At 40.4% G+C, this 23,244-nt stretch overlaps 1 protein-coding gene across 1 annotated transcript in view; it reads right to left on the bottom strand.

Annotated features, from left to right (window-relative positions):
• PRKCE (protein kinase C epsilon) overlaps positions 1-22,994 on the bottom strand; it is a 286,716-nt gene extending 263,722 nt beyond the window's left edge. Inside the window, exon 1 of the mRNA XM_041413572.1 lies at positions 21,959-22,994. Coding sequence (XP_041269506.1) covers positions 21,959-22,306 — 348 coding nt within the window. The 5' untranslated portion in view covers positions 22,307-22,994. The remainder of the gene's footprint in view (positions 1-21,958) is intronic.
• Positions 22,995-23,244: the final 250 nt, after the last annotated feature.

Raw genomic sequence — 23,244 nt, 5'->3', positions numbered from 1 at the left:
CCATACTCCCTTCTCCTAATCTACCCGAAATCCCACCGGATTTTTTGTTCATTAGGGTTTATCAGTTATATTTATTTGAATCCACTGCATTCACTTGTTTTTGGGAAACTACCTTCCTCAGATGAAAAAATGTTATATATTTAGCACATCTTATAGATAAAAGTAATGCAGGTTTTATATAATTAGCAGCTGAAATACTTTTAGAGGGAATTTGAGTTGCAAAACTATTATTTATTCAATTCATTTTCTTGCTCAAACAATGGAATGTTGCTCAGTGATCTCTCTGTCACTGGCATGCTTTCAAAATTAAACACTAGAAATAAATTGCCTTAGGTTAAATAAAATAATCCAGCAAATAAAACAAAAGCAAAAGCAAAAACAGAGCAATCTCAGCAACATATCCCGTTTTCATCCTTATCTAGCTCTAGCCAACACCCACTTCCACAATGAACGAGAAGAAAAAAGTAGGCCCTGCCGTATGTCCCGGAGGTTAGCAAATCTGGGCTGCTAAACAGCAGGAACTGGCAAATTCTCCAAGTGCAGAGTCCTAAAAAAGACGCCTGCCAGATACTTCCCTCTCCTGCTCCAAAGAGGCTTCAATTCAATGCCTTCCACAGCCTGCATCTCTGGCAAGAAGGTTGTACTTCTGCACGCATTTAATTGCAGTAATATTCAGTATCTGCACAAAATTGCTACGCTCCAGCATGGCTGAGCATGGCATCATACCTGCTCTGCTCACAAACCACTTCTGCCCAGCTCCCAAACCAGCCAGTTCCTAGGTGCTCTTTCACTGCCTTTAAATTCAAAGCAGAGCGAGTGAGAGAGCACACAAAAGAAAGTGGAAAAAAAAAGTGAAAGCAAACATATACAAAAAGTGCGTGCAGAGCCAGATTTTTTTCACTGTGGAGTTTCAAATATTCACCACTCAAAATTCAAACCAGATTTTCAAGAACCTATGCCCCAGTGGTTTCTATTGTGATACTTAATGATTTGATAGTTAAACAGATTTTAACAATCTAATCAGTTATTTAGTTATCAGCTAATGAACTCCACTTAAAAAAAAAGCCCTCTTGCAACTTAAAACCACATTTCTTTGCACACAAAACATTTCAGCAAAAAGTCATGCTCCATATTTTGCAAGTGCTTGCTATTTATTTTAGAAAATATGAGAAAATCTCTCATAGCTAGGGCTTTTTTTTCCACAATATGTCACTTTCCACACAGCTGTGAGAGGATGAATTGTGGCAGTGAAGTTCATGGTAAGGATGAGGTTTTGAGTAGAGGAATTCCTGTTCACTGAAGGTCATGCGTCAGAAATACCCTTTTCAGTATATCAGGCTTAAAAAGGACAACACCTCACTTCCTGGTCTGAGCTGAATCTGCCGTGAATTTTCAAAATAACACTGATGTGTTTTTAGTGGTTCAATTTGCAATAGCTAAATCTGCAGTTAAAAACCCCCAAAGCCCAACAACAACAAAAACAAGGCTATCATCCTGTAGCTGGCTGCACTTAGTATGTCTGCTTGTGGTTTACTTGCAGAAAACTTCAATAACAGAGGAATTGCTTTATTTTGAGGAGCAGGCTGGGGGGCGGGGAAAGTAATATTTTCCCAATATGATCTGTTCCTATTTATCTTCAGACACACTTCTGTGAGGAGGGAATATAAAGTACTTTTTAGTTATAATATTTATTTTATTTGCAAACCATTTCATTTTTGTGCTTGAACACAAAGAGCAGAAAACAAAACAAACTCAGAGAGAAAAGAGAGCTATGACTATATTTTCTCCACCCCTTGCCAAAAACACTACAAAGAATGGAAAAAACAATGTCTCACTTTAAGCCCCAGAACTGGTTAATCAAAGCAGTTGATGATCACACACACCAGCTGGGAAAAAATAGTTTTCTATCCATACTGTACTCATAACTGCTACCTCTGGCAGCCTCAGATAGAAAACAGAAACCACCATGCTCCTGTCAGAGGTCTGCAGAGCAAGGAAATCTTCCACTAACCCCCACAAAATGCACTGAGCCAAGGTCCAAGAAAACTCCTAGTGGGCAGCTACTGAGTGACCAGAGCAGCAAGGATGCAGCAGCGACCTAATCCCCCTCAGCACCTATTTGGCTCACATTTGGACGCATCATTACCTGAGGATGAGGTATCAGTTGGGACTGGAGGTATCAGAAGAGCCTACACAATTTTGTAATTAACGTAACAAGGCCTTGGTGTCAAAGACACAGTTCTCTATATAAGCAAATTTTATAAACCACCCAGTGTGGAATAAGTTTGGTATAACCTAATAACTTTTCAGTACATCTTGTGAGCGTACTTTTGTTGCCAGGTTATGGGATCACACTACACTCAGATTGGTTCATAAGAGCCCAGTGGACTGTGCATGGCCTGTGATGATAAGCACCTCACAAGCATTTTGATAACAATATCAAGGCTCATTTATCAGTGACACACACTTCTCTGGGGTAATATTGAGTTATTTCAGACATTATGTGGGGTTTTTTGCAATTATGATCCCAGTTTTTTTCTTCCTCCTCTCCCTGCTCAGGCAATACTACCTAGCAGGACCAGCAGCCCGGAGAGCTCTGATTCACACTCCAGCAGAAAACAAGGCAGTGAGGATCCGAGCTTTACCACCTTCTTTTAAGAGAAGAAGCACTCGGTTTCCAGACAGATCTCCAGATAAGCACATGGGTTTCAAAAACTCTCCAAACAACAGTTCATACTTGTGCTCCACATTTCCTTGAAGGAAATTTTCTCCCATGCAGGTCTTTCCCACCAGGCTTTCAACTGGCCTGTCTCACAGAGAGGGGTTTCACAGCCAATAGACTGACTAAATCCAAACTAACCAACTGATATCACCACTTAGTAGTCCTCCTCATGAGCTAAAACAGCAATAAGAGTCACAGAGGGTGTACCTCTTTGCCCATCTTTTATTCCAAAGGTGCTATGGAAAAGGAGGATATTTACCTCGCTCTCTTAGTTCTTTAAAACACGATGCAGGGAAGAGAAGGAAGCAGGAGGAGGAGAGGGACAATAGGAGCATTTAGCTCTAATATTCAAACTCAGCACAAGGTACTTTTAAAGCTCTACAGGTATCTGGACTGCTCTTTTGAGGCTGAGTCTGCAAGTCAAAAATATCACACAGTTACTCAAACAAAACAGATCTTTCCCAGCTTTAGATCCATACAGGTCTGCTGCAGGAAAGATGGTTTTATCTTCTGTTTCAAAATTAATTACTAATATTTCTACATGATCTGTGCAGTGAAGAGGAAGATTTTGCCTGGTCTTTTCTCAGTAGGCAGCCAGAAGCACATTTATTTTTACTCTGAGAACCAAGAGATTCAAAGCACAGTCTCCAAATGTTTCAGAGGAAGTTACCCTTATCAGTAGTCTTTAGGGAAGTCCTGTACACCACATACTTGGGATCAAGAAGATGTCACGTGAAGTCTATAACCTAAAGGAGGTTAAATACGCAAGTACCAGCACAGCTCCCTTTTCAGCATTGTTTTGCAGTATCAAGATCATCCTTTAGGTAAGTGGAAAAACACTGGCTACAAAATACTATCTTATCCCAGATGGTGATGTCATGATTATGTAATATTATCCTCCAAAGATTACTGTATATTAAAGAATATGCTGTATTCCCCAGGCTTTTCCCTTGCATAACTTCCCAGGTGATTTGCATCATTGAACAACAGGAAACAAGGCTCCCCAGGTTTGACAGGAGACTGCCTCTCCCTACACAGGAGTAACTTTTCTTGCTCACTAAATTTGAGTTCGTCTCCCTGTGGCCTCCCAGAAGATGTCACCATGCACCAAGTGAAAAAAATTTGCCCCAGCAAACAACCCCCCACCCCAAAGGATCACAGCTCAGGATCTGTACCCTAGCTGTTTCCTGGGCACTGTTGGTCCTGGGCAAAGGAGGCACTGTTCCTCTGCAGCACAAGGAAGGTTCTGAAGCCTCGTGATTAATTAAGCATGGTCAGCTTGACTCTCCTCAGGAGGAATGAGGAAACAGAGGTAGAAGAACCTGTTTGATGAAGCTTTGAGCACTGGAGCCTGAGGCAGGAGCTTTGGTAGAATTAAACACTGTTTCTTTTTCCTCTCCTTTGCCTCCAATCTGTTTATAACTCATATACAGGCAGGGTCAATGAACACGTAAGGTGTATTCAAGACACAAAAAACAGAGTAACAAACAAACCCTGGGAAAGATACAATATAATCAATAGTCCTTTGAATCAATGTGGTCCAAGCATAAAAGCATAGATTTAGAGTTTCAGAAAAAAAAAAAAAGAACATAAACCATCCCTCATATCTGTCATACTGTTAAAAACTTCAATATTATTTCAGATAAGATTTTTATTTCTACATGCTGCAATAACCAGGTGCAAAAATTTTAGCCATTTTCTAAGTGTAAGAGCAACAAATTATGAGAGGACTGAATCAGTCTGACTACTGTATGTACATCTCTCAGTTCATGCTTTAGGCATATAGATTTCCTTGTATAACTTCTAAAAACTACTGTGAAGAAATCGTTTTCCCCTTAAGCATGACTAGCAGTGAAGTCTCATTATACCCACCCTTTGTTCAAATAATGCCAACAATGACTGCAGTCGCTGGTAGCACATTAGCCTCACAGGGACAGTAAAGTATGCACTAGTGGGAGAGGAGGAATCTAATCCAAACATCCTTTACAACCCCTCAATCTCCTTGCACAACATGGTGTATTCAGATGCCCATACAACATGAATGGCTCCAATGAAAGTCAAAAAAGCTAAATGTGAAGGGCTTTGAAATTCACGTGAAAGTGAAGAATTACACCAGTACATGCTTCTTTACCCAAAGGTCTTGATTGCGTATTCAATACATTCATCAAATTGATATCCACTTAGGAATCTACTGATGAAAAGGACTACACAAATTTGGTGTTATTTTACTCTACATAGGGGAAAAAACATGTAAAAATGCTCCTAAGCATGACAGTAAAATTGAAGAAGGATCTTCCTTTTGTCAGTAAGCATCTGGTATCTTGCTTCATCCTCTTGATGCCTCATTTTCATATCAGAGTTCTAATTAGTACAGCAGACAAACAATGAAAACGTGAAAGTGATACAGACCCTGCAGATGAAGTGCTGTACATGTCTGTGTACATACAGAGAAATTATGATAAGCACCACAAGCAATACTGGCAGTCAAAAAAAGCTGACAGCAATAACCTAATTTTACATCAGAGGGTAGATCTAATCTTAGGACCTGATCCTGTCAGGAACCAAGAGCCATAAACTTACTGGAAATCAAGAAAGCTCAGCATTTCACCGAAGACATTCAGCACCTCACAGGTTCAAATCCATACTTTTTGAAAGTCACTTCCTATTTCTCCTTTGTTTATCCTGGCTTATCCTGAACAGTGAGGTTTTCCGACATAGAGATAACTTTGGAAATGATTGCTCTCATATTCTTTGATGATTTCAAAAGGCAGGAAAGAATCTCTCCCCTTTCTGAGGGCCACCCAGCTGAAGCAAAGAACATTATTTTTTTCAGGCATGTTAATAGGAGCCAGTAATAACTCAACTGAGTTTCCTTGGCCTTGAAATACCTGACTGAATTTGCTTTTGTTCATTCTCAGTAACATATTTTGTTCCTGTATCTGCTATCACACAATGATTTTTCAAACAACCCTAAAAGGGAGGCTGCCCAACAACTTCCAACCAACTTAACCTCTTCCTATGACACATATTCACTGCCGTAATGTGTTTTATCCATTATTCCTGTCTCACAAGTGGATGGAGCCACTGGGAAACACAGTGTAACAAAGTAGGTCTTCAAATTAAGATTTGCAATGATTAAATATGTTAACTGTAACTAAAGCTGCTACTAGTCTCACTTTCCCCAGGGGAGAAAAGGGAACAAGTGAATACACAAGAGCTAGAGAATCGCATCTTCTTTCCTAGATTCCTAACAGGAAAAAAACAAAAAACAAAAAACAAAGAATGAGTTGGACATATATACCCAAATAAATGAAGATATACTATTTCATCCCTTTGCACCTCCATTTATGCCAGTTATTTTGAGCCAAAACCTTTTTTTTTTTTAATTCAATCTAGGAGATTTGGTAAATGCAGCCTGTCACCACAATTTTTTAATTCTGCTAAGAGCAGAAGTGAAGTACTTCTCAGCTGAGGCACTGTGAACAGCAACCAATGAATCAGGGATTACAAGTACCACTGGGAGAAGAAGGTACAAGAGGGAAGTGGAACTGGAAAAGTAGTATCCCTTAGAATGACAGGGTTAAAATAAAAGAAGACTGAGCCTGTGGGTTTGAAAATGCAAGCCCTGGGACATGAGCTCTGAGCTTCAGGGCAGATGCCTTTTGAGACATCTGCCCTGAAGGAATTACCTAGCTGAGTTCTTTGATTATAGCTCTTACCAGGGTAAGCGGATGTAAGCGGGGATACTTTCAGGACAGCCGGGTACCCCTCCCATATGCTCTCTTTTCTGCTGCTCTGCAGCCTTGAGATGAACATCTAACATACTAGATTCATACTTTAAGAAGCAAGGACACAAACATAGCTTCATACTGAAGTGGTGATGACTGATAGGGTCTCGCATTGTACAGTGGGCCTGCCAACAATATTAAAAAACAAATCTGTATTCATCTAGTATTCATTCAGTCCCAGGATATACTCAAAACATTCTGTCATAGCAAAGTTTATCCTTAACCAACATTACTTATCCAGGAAGGTAAACCTGTGACACCAGGAGAATTTGAAGAGAATTGGTTGTATTTAGGCACCATGTCTTTTCACATTTGCCTAAAGAAAGAAAATCGTAGCTTCTCTGAGGTAAAAGGTGTTCCTGTATTATAAGCCTCCAGTATGAAATAAAGCATTAACATACTCCCTTAAGCTGCTATTCTGCTTGATGTTCATAGCCACATATATTAGAAAGGTGAAGCAAATACATCAGAATATTTTAAGGGCACTGGTTTCTTCCTATAGCAGTGTACTGAAAAGTCAATATTACATTGTGGATAGCCATATAGGCATGTGTAAGTTGTAAGTAAAAGTACATTCTCCTAACCAGATGAAAACTGTAAGTAACTGAAGCCTTAAATTCAACACCCTTGTACACCAATGCCTTCAGTTTCAGGTAATATCACATAATTGATATTCCCATCACTGGCTACTTTTAGGATGATGGACCTTAGCAATCCACCTTTTTCTGTAGCATCAGCACAATACCTTTTGGATGAAAGAAATGTAAGTAAAAAGCTTTACTACACTTCCAAGTCTAGGTGTTAAATTTATACTGATCAGGGAAGGCAATACTATACACAATATCAAGAAACCAAAGAGAATGCCCCTTCTTAACTGTGGAAGGATGGTAATAGGTATGTTGTGTCCTTCTCTCACTTCATTTGAGCTCCAAACACACTAAATAATGAATAATTTTGCAAAGCAACAATGAGTAGCTAAATTAACACCCCCTCATATTTTCCCCAGAATATCTCTTTCTAAAATTCATGAAGCCCCAGTTGCTATAATCTGCTCCAAATTTTTCCCAACTGGGGTCAGTCCTGAAGCGCAACATGTTAACCCCAAGCCATGTCAGCACATCCGGTGTAGGGAATATGTGGCTTTTTCAAAACCAGGGACAGCCTTGTGTAAACCACAGGCTAGCAGTCTGCCAGGCAGGCAACACCAATATAATCTCTCTGCATCTGTTTTATAAACACACTCAGGTGTTGGGCTATCAGGCTCTGCCACACTGCACAGCTGCTCCACAGCACACACCAGCTGTACTTACTCCCTCTTCACACCACTCCAGCTGAGGATCCTAAGCCTTTCCACTCTTAGTAACAGAGACAAGACCCCAAAAATGTAAAATTAAATGTTCTGTTTCCTTCAAATGATTGACTCAAATGGAAGTCCCCTTTCCTCCAAATTTAGCGCATGAACAATCAAACAACAAACACTTTGACTTTAGGTTTTGTCTGCTCTTATCTTCTACCATATTAACTGCAGTTATGGGGCTATAAGAATATACAAAATTGATAGTTAGGATGTCAAAATTCAAAGTTTCAAACTTTTCAAAACAATCTGTTCTACATTTCAGAGGGATTTGCACATCCAACTCTACCAACTCTTTGACAGCTTATATATATTCATACACAGGCAGGCTCAATACCAAGGACATTCTGAGTACATGCACACAGGATAACCCTCAGTGGTGTTTTTTTTCACTGAAACAGTAAATCTGGTGCTGCCTCCAGCTAGTCACCCAGAGGAGCAGCTCAGCTTCTAACTACTGTCTCTGCTTTGACAGTCTAGAAGCCCGGTTTTAAAGAACCACACCTCTACAGAAAAAGCAACAGTGTCAAGAAAGCAGCAAAACAGAGGTCATGCATTTCTGTTTGTTTACTACAACAGAAGGAAAGCATCTTCACAATAAAGTGGTTGGAGAATTGAAACATTAAAAAAACCCTTTCCAATCAAACCATAAATCCATTAGCCTACAAAAGGTAAGCTACAAGAAGGAAACAGAAATGTAATGGTGAGAATCCTTCTTTTACAAAATTAAAAGGAAAGATTGACAGATGAGGGAGCAGCTTTAGGACAGAAAGAGATATGTCTAGAAGGCATCAGGCAGAAACCTTATTTCACTTGTCTAGATCTCAGACTGTCTCCCCAATGTAAAAATGAAACTGATACTTCCACTGGAAAATTGTGAGATTAAAACCACAATGCCTGTGCCATACTTCTGGGCAACATGGAGAAATCTCCATCCATTACACTTCCTCTCAGGAATGCTGTGAAGATGACTATACTCAAGATTCTCCAGACTCAGATTATTTTGCTAATGGGTTTCATTACAACCTGAGAAAGACAGATCTACGTAGCAGACAAAGGCCTCTCCTGGAACCACTCATATAAAAGGCTGGACTATTCATTTTATAAGAAGATTTTATACCTGAGTTATGAGTGAATGTTTGTCCCATCATTTCAATTACTGGCATGCTCATTTGTTTGAAGGAATTATGTGAATGGAAATAAAGGCAATAATTACAGAAGAAAGAGAAGATAACATGCTATATCACAAGTAGGTGCAGGACAACTAAGTATGTAAAAACTTGCATGACCAGTTCACAGCATGCAAGATTATAATGAAGTCATTACACATTATCTCACAGCTCACGCAAATTACAGAAAATAATGTAATCATGATCAGAAATAGCTTGTGTACTGTGAAAATTAATTCACCAACCCCACCTGTTACCAGAAACACTAAGGAAAACCAAGCAATACTGATGATGTCTATTTTTTTATTTATCTGTTTTGATATTTTGAAACGTTTAGTTAAATAAAGCCTGCTGCAAAAAAGATCTCCCTTATTTGTACGAACTGCTCTATTACAAAGTGGCTTCACTTTGTTGACCATCTGTCATATTTACATGTTCCTTGGTCTGGCACACAAGCTTCAGCCTCTTTCTCTGCTGACTCATGTGAATAAAAACACTCTCCCTTAAGTCCTCAGACAACTATTGCTTCCCCAAGGGCCATCAAATACATTTTTTAAAAGTTACCATAACACATAATTTGTTTCTTTTGCATACTTCTGTCCTGTAAAGTACAGGTTTTTATTTTGTAACACATTTTCCATGGCTTTTGCAAGCCACATCCAGCTTGATACACTTGCACTCCAAAGGTGAGATTGTTTTTCTTATTTTACATCATAAACTTCTGAAGGAAGAAAGTGTGAACTTTCTGTTTCTGCACAACCTCATGTTATCAAAGAGAAACTAATAACTCCTACACTCAAAACTGTCACGCTGCCAGAGTGTATGCATCCATGCTCTGACAAGGTCTCAGCACTTCGCTCCTGTCTCACTGGGATATCACTAGCATCAAGTACATTTTCATAGCTGCATAAAATGTCTCCAAGACTTCACATTTTTTGCATCACAAAGTTCATTAATCGTGCATAAATCTTACAATAGAGGGGTTCTGCAGAGCAGCACACTGCTGCTGGGAAGCAGATTTTGCTTGCAAGTCTACAAACAGGGTACAGGGCTGATTCACAGTTGCTGGAAGAGCTGCAAACTTTTTGGCAATTCTACAAAACATTTGGCCTGTAATTTGTCTTACTGATCACTGCCACAATTATGTCCAGGTCCCACAGAGGAGAAGCCCATATAGTCTCCAGCAAGGAGACTGCTACAGGGAGAAAAGGCTTCACCAGAGGTGCCCCCACTTCTCACTCTGCCTGCCTTCCCTTTCAGTCAGATGTTTTTTTTAATCTCAGTGTTCCAGGAACAGCCTGAAAGACAAAATGACATTCTCACACTTCACATCTGATTTTAAGCCTGACTTTTAAAAAGCATAAACTTTAGAATACACTATGGGTTTTGAAAGCTTTATGGTATTAATAACACTGTTACAGCAAAACAGTTCTTGGTTGGAGAGCACACATTTTAAACCAAATGTAATGTTTGTTACATGACTGTCATTTTGATGTCCAGAGTGCCTTCAGACAAGGCTAGAGATCAGTTTCATTTAATTTGTTCAAATATCCAGTGATTTACTATAGTTTTATTAATGAAGTGTCAGCCAAAACAAACCCAAAAATGTTAAGGTTTTGGGGGTTTTTCTTAGTTTAAAAATGCCCTGAACAAAACCACTCCCAAAACAACACATATTACCAAACTGAAGAGAAGGCTTGATGGTCAGAACTGACAATTCTGACCAAACACATTTGCAAGCAGTTCACAATGTACTCACAAACTCTTTTGCACAGAGTTTAGAAGCTGTGTTGACTGGGCTTTTTACTCAGAGGGTGGTTGGGCATTGGAACAGGCTCCCCAGAGAGTGGTCACAGCACCAAGCCTCTCGGGCACATGGTGATTCTTGGGTGACCTGTGCAGAAGCTGAATTCCCCATGGGTCTCTTTCAACTCAGCAGATTCTGTGATTCTATGGCAACAGATACAGCCACTCATGAACAGACAGCTAGACAACACTTTAAAAAGGCTGCTGACTGAGGAGCCTAAATTCTTCATGTAATTTCCACATTGCTGAAAAATTTACAGTGGGTCTCAATTTGGAGAAATACATAAAGTTCAATATTAAACACAGAAGGAATTCAACTGATGGTGATGTTACTAGCTGGGAGCACAGAGGAATCAGTATGTATGCAACTAAATGATACACATACTCTCAATAGTTTCAGCAACAGAGAATACCACTCAAAGAGCTACCCATTAAAATCAATATAGCAACATCAGCTTTGAATCTGTGTGCAAGACAACTTACCTCTGTCTGTCCTCCAGTCATTAATGTACAGCACTCACTACAAACTTCCAATTTTTGTATGTTTGTTTAAGGCATATTGCTTTTGCTTATTCACACATCTACTTATGAACAAAACCAACACAGGAAAAGTTTCTGGGTTTTTACACTGTTCTGGACTGTGAAGAACATAGGTCAATTGCTCCTCATCTATTTTTGTTATCATACTACTACAGTAAAGTGAATACCCTTCAAAAAAGAATCATGACCCAACATTTCTGCTAAATGATATATCCTAGAAGGTAACATTATCCCCAAGGCCTCTTGCAACTAATGGGCAAAGCAGACAAGAATGAGCATGGACTGGCAAAAAAAGAGCACGTAAAGAGATTATAGGAGCTTGTCTAGGTCGTAGTGTCTGAGCTGCTCCTCAGAATTGTTCAATGTAAGTTTAGCTGAACTTGTATTTTAAAACCTTTCATCCAGCCTTATAAAAATGCATATGCAAAGTTACCTCCCAAATATGACTACTAAACTAATATTATTTTGAGTTATATGTAGATATAGATATATAACTTATAATATAGTTACATAATGTATCTATATATCTATAAATATATAAATACGTATATATATAAAGTATTGCCAAAGGGTAATCAGAAAGAAGCCTAAGGTTCTGCTTTTTAGGTGAAAAGCCCTGCCACATGCTTCTGATTCTATGGATAACACTTTTAAAAAATAGGCATGAGGTGTTAATGAAATTCTTCTTTGTTCTTTCTTCCTTTCAGAGGTTTGGCATGGCTCTGAGAAATTGCTAGCAGGAAGAGTAAAGGGGTGTGATAAAACTTAACATAGCTTATCTCAGCCCAGTGTCATTAGTACACACTAATGTTACCCCTATATATCATATCCAAATTTCATTATTGTACTCTTTGTGGTCTAACCCACCTATCACTACAGAAAAAAGCTCTAATGTAATAATACTATACCAGCTTCCACTGAATTACACAGAAAAAATCCTACAGTTCCCTCAAACTGGGCAGTAGAAACATTCTTGAAGCTATATGGGACACTAAGAAACAACTAGAAGTTTGGGAATCATGGAATCGATCATATTGGCTGTCCGTCTAAACATATCAACTCCTTGAAGAGAAACACCACATATTGCAAAGCATCAGGAACTCTAAAATTCCCCAGCAAAATTTCCATTATTGCCTCTCCCCTCAATATTTTGAGTTAGGGACATCAAGCAAAGCTGAGCTGATAGGCTGCTTCTCAACTATCACTGCAGCCCTTTACACTGGTGAGCATTTTTCTAATATTTCTCTTGGCTTCCCCAGTCTGCCTTTTTGACTTGTGCTTGGACTGGAATTTTTTGAAGACAGAAAGCACCATTTCACATAAAATTTAGAAAAACAATTACCAAACACTTGTAGGTATTTTCTGTGATGAGGAGCTCCTGAAAATCCCAAGTCAGTACCAACTAAAAATTTTCAATAGTATTCTCACTGCTTGGGAGAGTCCAGTTTTCAGAGACAGATCATGTTCCTACAACACTCCACTGAGTCTGCTAATACCAGAGCACTTTTGCCAGAAGTTCAAACCTACATATTACATTTATTCCTTCAAACACCTCAGTAGTATAACTAAGTGGAAACTCGGTGCATCACTCGTTTGTGACTGAAAACAGCAGCTCCAACAGCCACGAGTATGATCAGCTCCCTGCTGCTTGCTGAGCAGCACAGTGGGGACGTGCTCGGGATGACAGCGGCTGGGCAAATGCCACAGAGCTTCAGACACCGGGATGCTTCTGAGTCCTACTGACACAAGGATCTTACTGGTCCACCAGAGTGACAAAAAGGGGGAAGGAGTTGGACTGCTGGGAATAATGGCACTATGGAGATAAGGGAAGTAATGATATGGAAAATGAAGGAAAGGTTACATCAGCTGGGACTTGAGGGCAAGGTGATAGTGGTGGATTAAGGAGAAAAGTGGGCCAAGAGGTCAAAGGTTCAAGAGGTGCCAAGGCACTATGGGGTCACAAGGAAGGAAAAGACAACAAAACTCAGAGGAACAGAAAAGCAAAAAGATTCCTCAGTAAATCCAAAAGGAGCCACGTGAGAGAGAAAACACAGTGGATGCAGCATGAATGACTTTAAGCCTTTTCTTTTCCAATACATTCTCAGACATCACTTTTTAAGGCCATGGATCAATCTCACCTTGAAATAAAGGAAGTTGACAGATGCCAGAAAGACATATGCAATGAGTAAATATGGTCCCAGCAAGAAAACTGTACTTGGAATAGATCTCTGTGGAGATCTATAGCAGGATATTTCATTCACATAGCTTGCTAGCATTGCCAACATCAAAATCTTATGCACTATTTCAAAAGTTGCCTTATAATTTCTTGACCATCTTAAAGCCAGAACACATAAAGAAAGATGGAGAATTGGCAGCATAAAGACAGAACAGATGATAAAGAGGAAATCGAAGGAAAACAGGGAAGGGCACTACTGTATTGCTGGCTTTTAACCTGTGAAACAAAGCAAAGTAATTCCAGCCATTTCTTCATCACCTATGCAGAGCATGCATCAGTCTTTCCTTCATCTTTCCACCACTATTATATCTGCTGCATTGCTACCACATCACTCTCTAAATATAAATATTAACATTGTCAAAGCCATCTATCTTTTAATGATATAAAAAAAAAGGCCAATGTACTGAAGAATGGAGAGTTCTAAATGCATAAGAAATCCCAGTCCCCCATAATAGAGGCCTGTAACTTATTTATACTCTCAAGTACTGAAAGATGGAAACACCAAGTATTACATTTCTCTACTCTTCATGTAAGATACAGAGATACCAAGGGGGCTTGCTGTTCAAACACTGCAGACATGAAATTTATTTGGTAACATCTAGCCAATATTCATGGTTTTTTGCTCCTGCCTGTGATGAAATTGCCCAGCAGGACACCAGAAACAAGCAAAATGATTCTATTGTCTGGAAAAATCAAATCAGCTCAAGTTAGCCAATATAAGGTAGAAATGGCTGCCTGCAAGCCTCTGATGGAATCAAACTTTTTAATTTTAAAAGCTATGGTCTGACATTATTTCTGTTCCTCAACAATTCAAGCCCTAAAGAGTTCAGGGGGGGAAAAAAAAAATCTCATAGAACTGTGTAGCATTTCTCTAACACTGCTTCCAATAAAACAAACATTAAAACTCCTGTTATATTTAACGGAACATGCCAATTTCTCTAGGTTTCTTAGCTGTGCTACTCAGAAATATGTGAAATCCTGGCTTCTGTAACTTCTGTTAAATTGCAGCAATTATACTTTAATATCATTGACATTTTTAACTCATGGAGGAATGCAAGTGAGAGGACACTCAGAAATCAACTTTATTAGCAATTCAAGCTACTGACTGAATAATGATCAGAGTAGATAAGAATTCTGCAGATGTTCTTGCACCATACTCATTTGCATTTTCTTTACTAAAATATAGTGCAAAGTACATAACTGCCATGAAAGTTACCCAATCTCTAGAATGGCTTATTAGCTTTATAGCTGCAGTTTCATATTAATATTACTGAATATACTTTTTAAATTGTCTAGTGACTGCCTGCCAAACAAAAATTTACTCACAAACACAAGGTTAAAACTTTTTGTCAGCCATCTGTAGTAACCACTTTCCCCCCCCAAATGGTTGAAACCCTTGTAACTTCTACAATTTGCATGACTCAAAAGAGTCAAATGCAAAATAGTCCATTCTTCAGGCCTTGCTCTGGCCAGCTTGGCAAAATGGTTTGTTCGATCCTCCCCAGCCCAAACTGTCAGTTTTCCAAGCTGTCTATGGACTTCTGATCTTAGTCCATATCCAAATACTTCCAGCCTTACCTTTCCATGTGGATGGAGGAAAAGTCACTTCTCAGTCCTCTCTGATCACAAATATCCCATTACTTGCATGCTCTGTTGTTCCCAAACCCTTTCTTACTATGAACTGCAGATGTCTTTCTCTTATAAGATAATAGTTGGGGTGGGGGAAAGGGGATTAAGATAGTATTGGGTAAAGCAGAACTGAATTCAACCAGCCAATTCCAAGCCAAAAAGCTCCTGTCTCCAAACTGTATTCAGTCTCCCTTCAAAACCCAAAAATGCAAAAAGTTCATTTAAATGAAAGTTATTTACAGAGTGAAAACAAATCACATTTAGTTGCCAAGTTCTACAATTCCAACTTAAATCAAATCCTCATTTTGGCAATATTTAAAGAATTCTGGACATGGAAGACAGAAATACAGTTTGATGTTAGAGAGCAGAAACCAGACATACATATGCAAGGTTTGCAGAAGAATAAATCAGTAAGAAAAAAATACAAGTAAAGGATGTCATTCACTGTTATTTATTCTTGGTTTTCCTTTGGAGCACAGGTCCCTATTGAGGGAATAATTTAAACTGGCCTGTATGATACCCAGTGAACCCAGTTCACTGGGATCAGCGGTTTACTCAGACACACAAAGTTCTGCACAGTATCTGTGGAACCACCTAAGCTGGAATGCAATGTCTTAAAACTGGTACATGCTTAAAACTGGCACATGCACTGTCTTAAAACTGGTAGAAGAAGGACATGCAGGAATTGTTTTCACTCCACTCAGACATTTTGTAAAAGTCTAGATCTGATCCAGTACCTATGAACTGGACTCTGCTACTGGTAACTTTTTTCTAACAAATACTTTCTACAGAGTTCAGTGTGGAACTTTGTATCAGTATTTGGTATTAGCAACAGTAAGATGAGATTCTGATCGGTGGTGGGATCAACTCCTGACCTACAGCTATGATAATTCACTCTTAAGTGAAATGCATGCTCCACTACACACTTTTCATGCCCTGAGCGATTTTTTTTTTACATCTGAAGTGAAACTTCAAAAACTCAGCAAAGCAGGCCAAAAAAACCCCAAAGCGGGTCAGTGACCACCATACAGCCTTCAACCAGCCCATTTGCCTGTGCCAGCTCAGCCCTGTCTCCTACACGTGTAGCTTTCTGCTGTTGCCAAAAGGGCAGCTGGAGTAAGTGGTGCGGCAGCAACTATTCATTACCCTCCTCCAGGTTTCTCCCCATGCCTCATCTCTTCCTTTCCCCACTTTGCCCTTTCTCTCTCCCTGCAGTAACAACAGCAGAGGCAGCATTTTCCCCCTCTATTGCCTCTCAGCAGACGGGGAAGCACTGCAGGTAAGCAGGAGCTGTTAAGAGAGAACATTTCTAGCAGGGAGTAGGAGTAGATTTATGCAGCTGTAGAAAAGGATTGATACAAGACAGTGGGTGAGCTGTGTGTGACTGTACCACATCCCCAGCAGAGAGAGAAAAGAGAAGGCACAGGAGGGAGACAGACTGTGGGAGAAGGCAAGGAAGACCCCTATCTGTACAAAGTTCTCTCCAAAATCTCTCAGCTCCTCTTGAAAATCACTTACCCTCAGAATGAGAGAGTCCCTGTGAAACCCTGTTGAGCTCCTGTAGCTCTCAGCCTTGCCCCACAAGCCTGACAGACCTTGCTCCATGACCACCTTTTCGTGCAGAAACCTCTCAAACAGGACACCAGCAATTTCCCTTTCATCTCAACAAATATGATTCCAATAACAGCTTTTCAGCAGCCCATGAACCACATTTAGATGAGATCTAAAGTTTTTGCAAGTGAAATCCTAGGCCTTTCAGCACCACCAGAACAAATAAATTCAGTCAGCAGATGAAAATAAAAATGAAAATATGCTACAGTCACTTTCTGCCAGCCCAATGCCAGCCCTCAGCAGTGCACAGCACAAGCAGAGGTGAACACACAGGGTGACCTGCACTACAATGATGACAATTCCATTCTCTGTCTGCCAGCTACAACAGATCACCTGCTGACTGAAAGGAGTTCCCATTCCAAAAACAGAAATAGCATTAAAAGAAGGAAAAAGGAAAAAAAAAAAGCAACTAAGCAGTCTTTCCATTTCATTCAGATTAGAGGCACTGGAAAGAGACAGTTCTACTTCTCACATGCATGGACAGCTCACAGGACCAAGGACACTGAAGCACTTTAATTCCTCCCCTGCTACTGCCTTTTGGGTGACATTCAGAGCTCAGATAACCTAGGTGTTTAACTGTATAGACTGCAACTTCTTCCCCATGCCATTTCCTATAACTCATCATCCACTTGCTACTGAGATATTAATTCATAATAAACATTCTTTATACAATGGTGGCACAGTACTAACTTCACATTGGCAAAATGGAAATATGAAAGGATGCTTTCAAAAAAGTATAATGTTTTAAATTTGATCTGAAGAAGATGCACTGAAAGAAGAGAAATAGTATGGAAGATATTTTAGCAAAGAAAAGCTCACTAAAATCTGTTTTATTTTTTTTTCCCGATAGCATAAGGGATTTTTTTTAAGACAGCAGAAAATTAAATCTCTTTCATTAACCTAAATATAGCTGTAAATTATTTTCAGTGGAAATAGAGGCTTTTCTTGTTAAATGTTCTGATGTTCTCACTGATTTAGTGAGTTCTGCTACTCAGCCAGCAAAAGGATTTCTTAGGACAACTCAATAGGTTTTCTCATGTACTGCCAGGCTAATGGCTAAGACCCTTAGATGGAATCCTTGGCATAGGTCCAATCATGCTGATTTCATCTGTCATCAACTCTGGAAAGTGGACTTGAACTCAGAACCCATACTACCAATCATCCACACACATAAACATTGATCATGATAATTTGCAGGAGTGGAACCACACGGCTAAATACCAATGGAATTTTCCTTCCTGATCTCAATTCCACTGATTAAAATGTAGCTGCAATGCCAACTCAAGTGAATCATTTACATATGCCACATGTAAGAAAGCTAGATAAAAACATACCTTATTATTACCTGAATTACCTAACTCAAAAAAATATAGCCAGAGCTGTCAAGTTGCTAGTTTGTTTTTCAATCAGAACTTGCAAGTTGTTTGTTGTTCTGTATTTTTTGTTTTTCAAAGAGTAAGTTCACCAGCATCCTCTTGAATACTCAGTGCCATTCTGTATGACATTTTCTGCACTTACAAAAAGCCTGAAATGTCATAAATCCAAAGCTGTCTTTAAAACTGCAGTGTAACCATGACTAAAAAAACCTGCAAAACTGACACTTTTACTGTGCTATGTCTGTATTGATGCACTACTGGAAAAGCAGCCATCTTTTTAATTGTCACTATACCTATTTTAGAAACCTAAACAAGTGTTTTCTATTGATCTTACCAAACCCCCACAAAACTATGTATTTTTTTAAAGCTTTCATCCAGTAAACTCTGAATCACTGTTTCACACCACAACTTTGAATAATTTAAAAAAAATTATACATATATATATATATATATATATATATTCAGGGAGTATATGTGTCATAAGGTTAAATGCAACTGCTGAACACTCTGTAGATGAAAGGAACCAGGATTTTGCATATCTATCTGACTTGTATTAATACAGTAGACATTATTGTGATTTCAAGCTTTGCACTTGTTTATCATTAGTGTTTCCACTGTAACCATGGCATCCGTATATAGCACAGGCCTAAGAGTGAGAAAAATATCCAGCATTTTCCTAAAAAATTCATCTGAGAAAAAAATATAAGGATTTGAACAATGGCAAAAGTAAATCAAATTTGGTGATCTGGCTAAAATGTGAAACAGTTTCCTCTTAGGGGAAAAAAGCCCAATAAAATAATTTTTCTTTTGTCTATCTTTTTTGCATTTTGGACTTCTGACAAGAACCTAGAAACCTAGAAACATAACTTTGACCCTAGCACAGATATTATAAAACAAATTCTAAAATTTCCTCAAAAAAGCCCCATGCAGTACTATATGAGATCAAAAGCATTAAAGCTATTAATATGTTTACAAGACCTGTTCTCAGCACATGAACATTTTCTCAATCCTCCTTCAGCAGTGACTGTCCAGTCCTGCAGTAACTGTTGCATCATGCTCAAGGTAAGGAGGGGCAGCAGTGTAATTACTCTGATCACACTCAGCAAGTACTTGGTACCCAGTTCCAACTTTAAGGATTGCTTAAAGGGAAACCTTCAGAACGGCATAAAAAGGCTTGATGGTCTTCAAGTGGATTTCAAGTGTGTAGCCTGCATTTATTTGATATTTCAGGCAGTAAAGAAGAATGGGTCACTGTGATTGCTGGTTTTAATTTGCTTGTTACAGAATTCAGAAAGAGTACTACAAAAATATCAGCCTTAAATACCAAGAGTGAAATGAAGGAACTAGTCCTCTTACTAGACAGAAAAAAACTGACTGTATCATACCAGCAGATCTTAGCCCAATGTTGGTTTAGGCCATGTGCATTTTCCTCATAGTGTGAAACCCACTCACTTTGCAGACAACTTCTTTTTCAGGTTTTAATACAGACTCTAGACACTGATGAAGATACCAATAAATCTGTTTACTTCAGTATGGACTCTACAGAGATGTCATGACCACAGGTCTTCTTGTAACTCAATGAAAAAAGACCCAAAACCAGTGTGATTCTGTAAGAGCCAGTTCTTTGAAGGTCCCTATCTATTAATCCAGTAAGCACACTCAGAATTAGAATTACAGTGACACACTCAGTAAACAGGAAGATTTTGGAAAGGGTAAAGCACAATAAACACTTACCACCCCCCCACCCCCCCCCCCCCCCCCCCCCAGTCTAACTGTGATACAGGGGGAGGCGTATGTTGTTTTTGTAGTACATGAACACAATCCTAATGGTAAGGATTTACAGTACAAAACAAGTGATGTTTCAGAAGCTGCATTTTATTGAGCTGACCAGTTATGATCCACTGCCATGTCCTCGATTCTGTCACATCAACAGACAACAAGCGTAGTCACTCCCTCATCTCCTCCCAGCCACTGAATGCTGGACAGCAATGAATCCTGATGCAATAAAAGCCAGCATTTATCTGATTCAGCTATCTAGTTCCTCACAGATCCTGTTTACAATGGACCTCAACCTGTTAAATTCCACTGTTTACCTAAGAAATGTGTTCAGACATTTGAGTTCACCTTAAATATCAGAGCCAGGATGCACTGCAGTCCCACCAAAATTCAAACCAGGCATCTGGAATCTGCAAGGTTCTTCCAGATTTGATGACAAACTCACAACATGTACGATGCACAAAAAGAACATACAAAATTACTATTCTTTCACTACAAATCTGTGCAGATCTCCTCATCCTACTGGTCTCAAAGATGAAACCTCACTTGATTTCAGGAGAGTCCCAACTTGATTATCATTCAATACAGGTAAAAGACATCTGCAATACTGCTGCATTTGTCTTTTCCTGTTATAGCTATTTTTCCTCCTATCCACTCCTTTCCACTTTTAACATTTGAGCTTACTAATTTGTAGCTTTTATAGAGCGTCAGAATAATCTAGACCCTGATTACCACAATACAACACACAGGCAGCAAAAATGAAAAATACTTTAAAGTTGTAAACATAAAAGTTTTAACAGCAAAGTTGATCAGCTACTAATCAGCATAAATAGAGTTTAATTCTTTCATGCTCTTTCATCATTTCCCCATCTCTACATAACTGTATTAAGCAAAGAAGCCCCAAAGAATACATAAAACTCAGACCCATTAACCCTAGCTATTTTTTCTTTTTGTCTGTTTGCCAAAAAACTACTAGATAGTATCCTTGACCATGAAAAATAAATACATAAAAAGATGAGCATATATAATTTCAGATGGCTGGTTGAGCAGGGCACACTGAAAATGAGATGATAGCTACTATTGTTTCATTATACATCTCATTTAAAGGATATCCACCCTTTAACTGTTAACTGCAGAAATGTGAAATGTGCATATTCACATTTCCCGTTTCTTCATTGTTTGATTAGTTTCTCCCTGTTAAATCACAATACCTGAGGATATCAGAGCAAGGATTTTCCAGCTTTTTTGTACTCCCACTGAGGCACTGTTAGCCTCTGGGTCTTAAAGATGCTGTGAAAGCTGTTAAGACACGTTGTGTGTACAGACAACAGAATTTCTCTAGTTGGGCTCAAATTCCACTAGGACCCTTTCACCAGTCTTGAGCATTTGAAGAAGCATTGCGTTAGAGCTGTGCATAGAGGGGCCGATCATCTGAAGGAAGGAAGGAGGAGCATCAGTGTTGATGCAGTGAGCTCTCAAGTGACAGGAAGACCCTGAGGTGTCTCGTATCAGAGGTCAGGTCTGGATTTTTAAGGTTCATCATTGCCAGGCTAACCAAGAGTATTCACCCTGAAATTATGAAACTCAACTAAGCGCTGGATCTGGGTTTTGCTGTAATGTTTGGTATGGATGCATTTGGTTTGGGTTCTTCAGACTCACTAAGACAACTAGATTTGTATTTATGTCACATAATTTCAGAAACTTGCGAGGTAACTACATACCTCTTACTTAGATTCAACATATTTTTCTTTCCTGCCTCGCCTGTAGATAACATGCATTAGTTATATAGTAACCATGACTATCTCAGTATAACAAAGTGTGGAAATAATGAAAAGCCTTCAGAGGCATTACATGCCCTTGGTAACCTAGCTCTGCAAGACAGATGTTGCATCCAGAGCCATGCCACTGAAAATCGTATGTACATGTATGTATCTACAGCGTGAACACTTACCCAGTCTTCGAAGTGACGGCTCCCATTCTGCAGCAAGTCCTCAAACTGTATAGTGCAGTTAGCTACAAAATCGTCGTACCCGATGGGGGCATCATGGAAAACAGCCATCTCTATCTTCCTGCCATTACAAACGTCGGTGACAAATTCATCGTTCCAAGCAGGACTGTTGGTCTTTTGCTTAGTCGAGGTCTGCCCGATCCTGGAGTCATCCACATTGAGGGCGATGTAAGGGTCCAGCAAAAAGGTCTGTGGCCTGGGACCCACTGCATGCCTCAGAGACCACGCCGTGGGTTTCAGATTCACCGCCTCGCAGATCTTGATTTTCAGCAAGCCATTGAAAACCACCATGGCTGGATAGCTGCACTTTTCCCGGGATCAAACACTCGCTCAACGCACTCGCACCGAGAGGGAGGGAGGGAGGTCTCGCCAATAAATAGGAGGGCAGGTCTGGGAGGTGGGGGAGAAGGGTACGGTGCGGGTCTCTTCGCCTGGCTGCTGCTGTTACCTTTGATTATTTAGCCTTTGCTCTTGCGACACCCAGTGAATACATTTATTTTCTTGCCCGTGTTTCTAACGGAAAACAAGGGAGGGGGGCCGCCAGGGAGGGGGAGGCGGCCGCGGCTGCAGGAACCCCCGAATGCTATCAAAACCCGAGCATAATCAATCCAGGGGTAAGCAAGAGCCTTCTCCCTTCACCCTGACCATAATCCTGGATCAGTTCTCGCAGAGGAAGCAGAGCAGCGATCCCGGGCTCCCGCACACGCCAGTCCTGCCCGTGCGCCACACAACAATACACACACACGCATACACACACACACACACGCACACGCACACGGATCAGAAACACCGGCCGACCCACCAGCCCTGCCTACTGCACAGCCTCCGCTCAGCAAACATCCACCCGGGGACCTTCCATCCGCGCCGCCGCCCGCAGCCGCCCGTCCTGCGCCGCCGCCGCCTCCTGCTCCGCCGCCGCCAAGGCCGAGGACCCAGCGGAGCGACCCCCGCGCATGGGGGGCGCCGGCAGCGGAGCGGCCCCCGCCGCCTCCCCTCGGCCGCCGCCGGCCGCCTCCCTCCGCGCAGCCCCCGCCCGCTGCCGGTGCCGCTCCGCCGCTCGCTCCAGCGCAGGAAATGCGCAAAAGACGTCAGTGTGTGTGTGTGGGGCGAGCGAGCGGCGGCGGCGGCAGCCCCGGCCGTGCTTGTGTGTTTCTCTGTGTGTGTGAGTGTAGAAAGTTTTGCCTGTTGGGGGAGCAGCGCGGCCGCCACCAGCCGGGAACCGCAGCGGG

Source organism: Onychostruthus taczanowskii, unplaced genomic scaffold, assembly GCF_017590055.1.
Source record: "Onychostruthus taczanowskii isolate IOZ18803 unplaced genomic scaffold, ASM1759005v1 scaffold42, whole genome shotgun sequence".
NCBI lineage: Eukaryota > Metazoa > Chordata > Aves > Passeriformes > Passeridae > Onychostruthus > Onychostruthus taczanowskii.
This window is presented reverse-complemented; position numbering and strand designations above follow the sequence as displayed.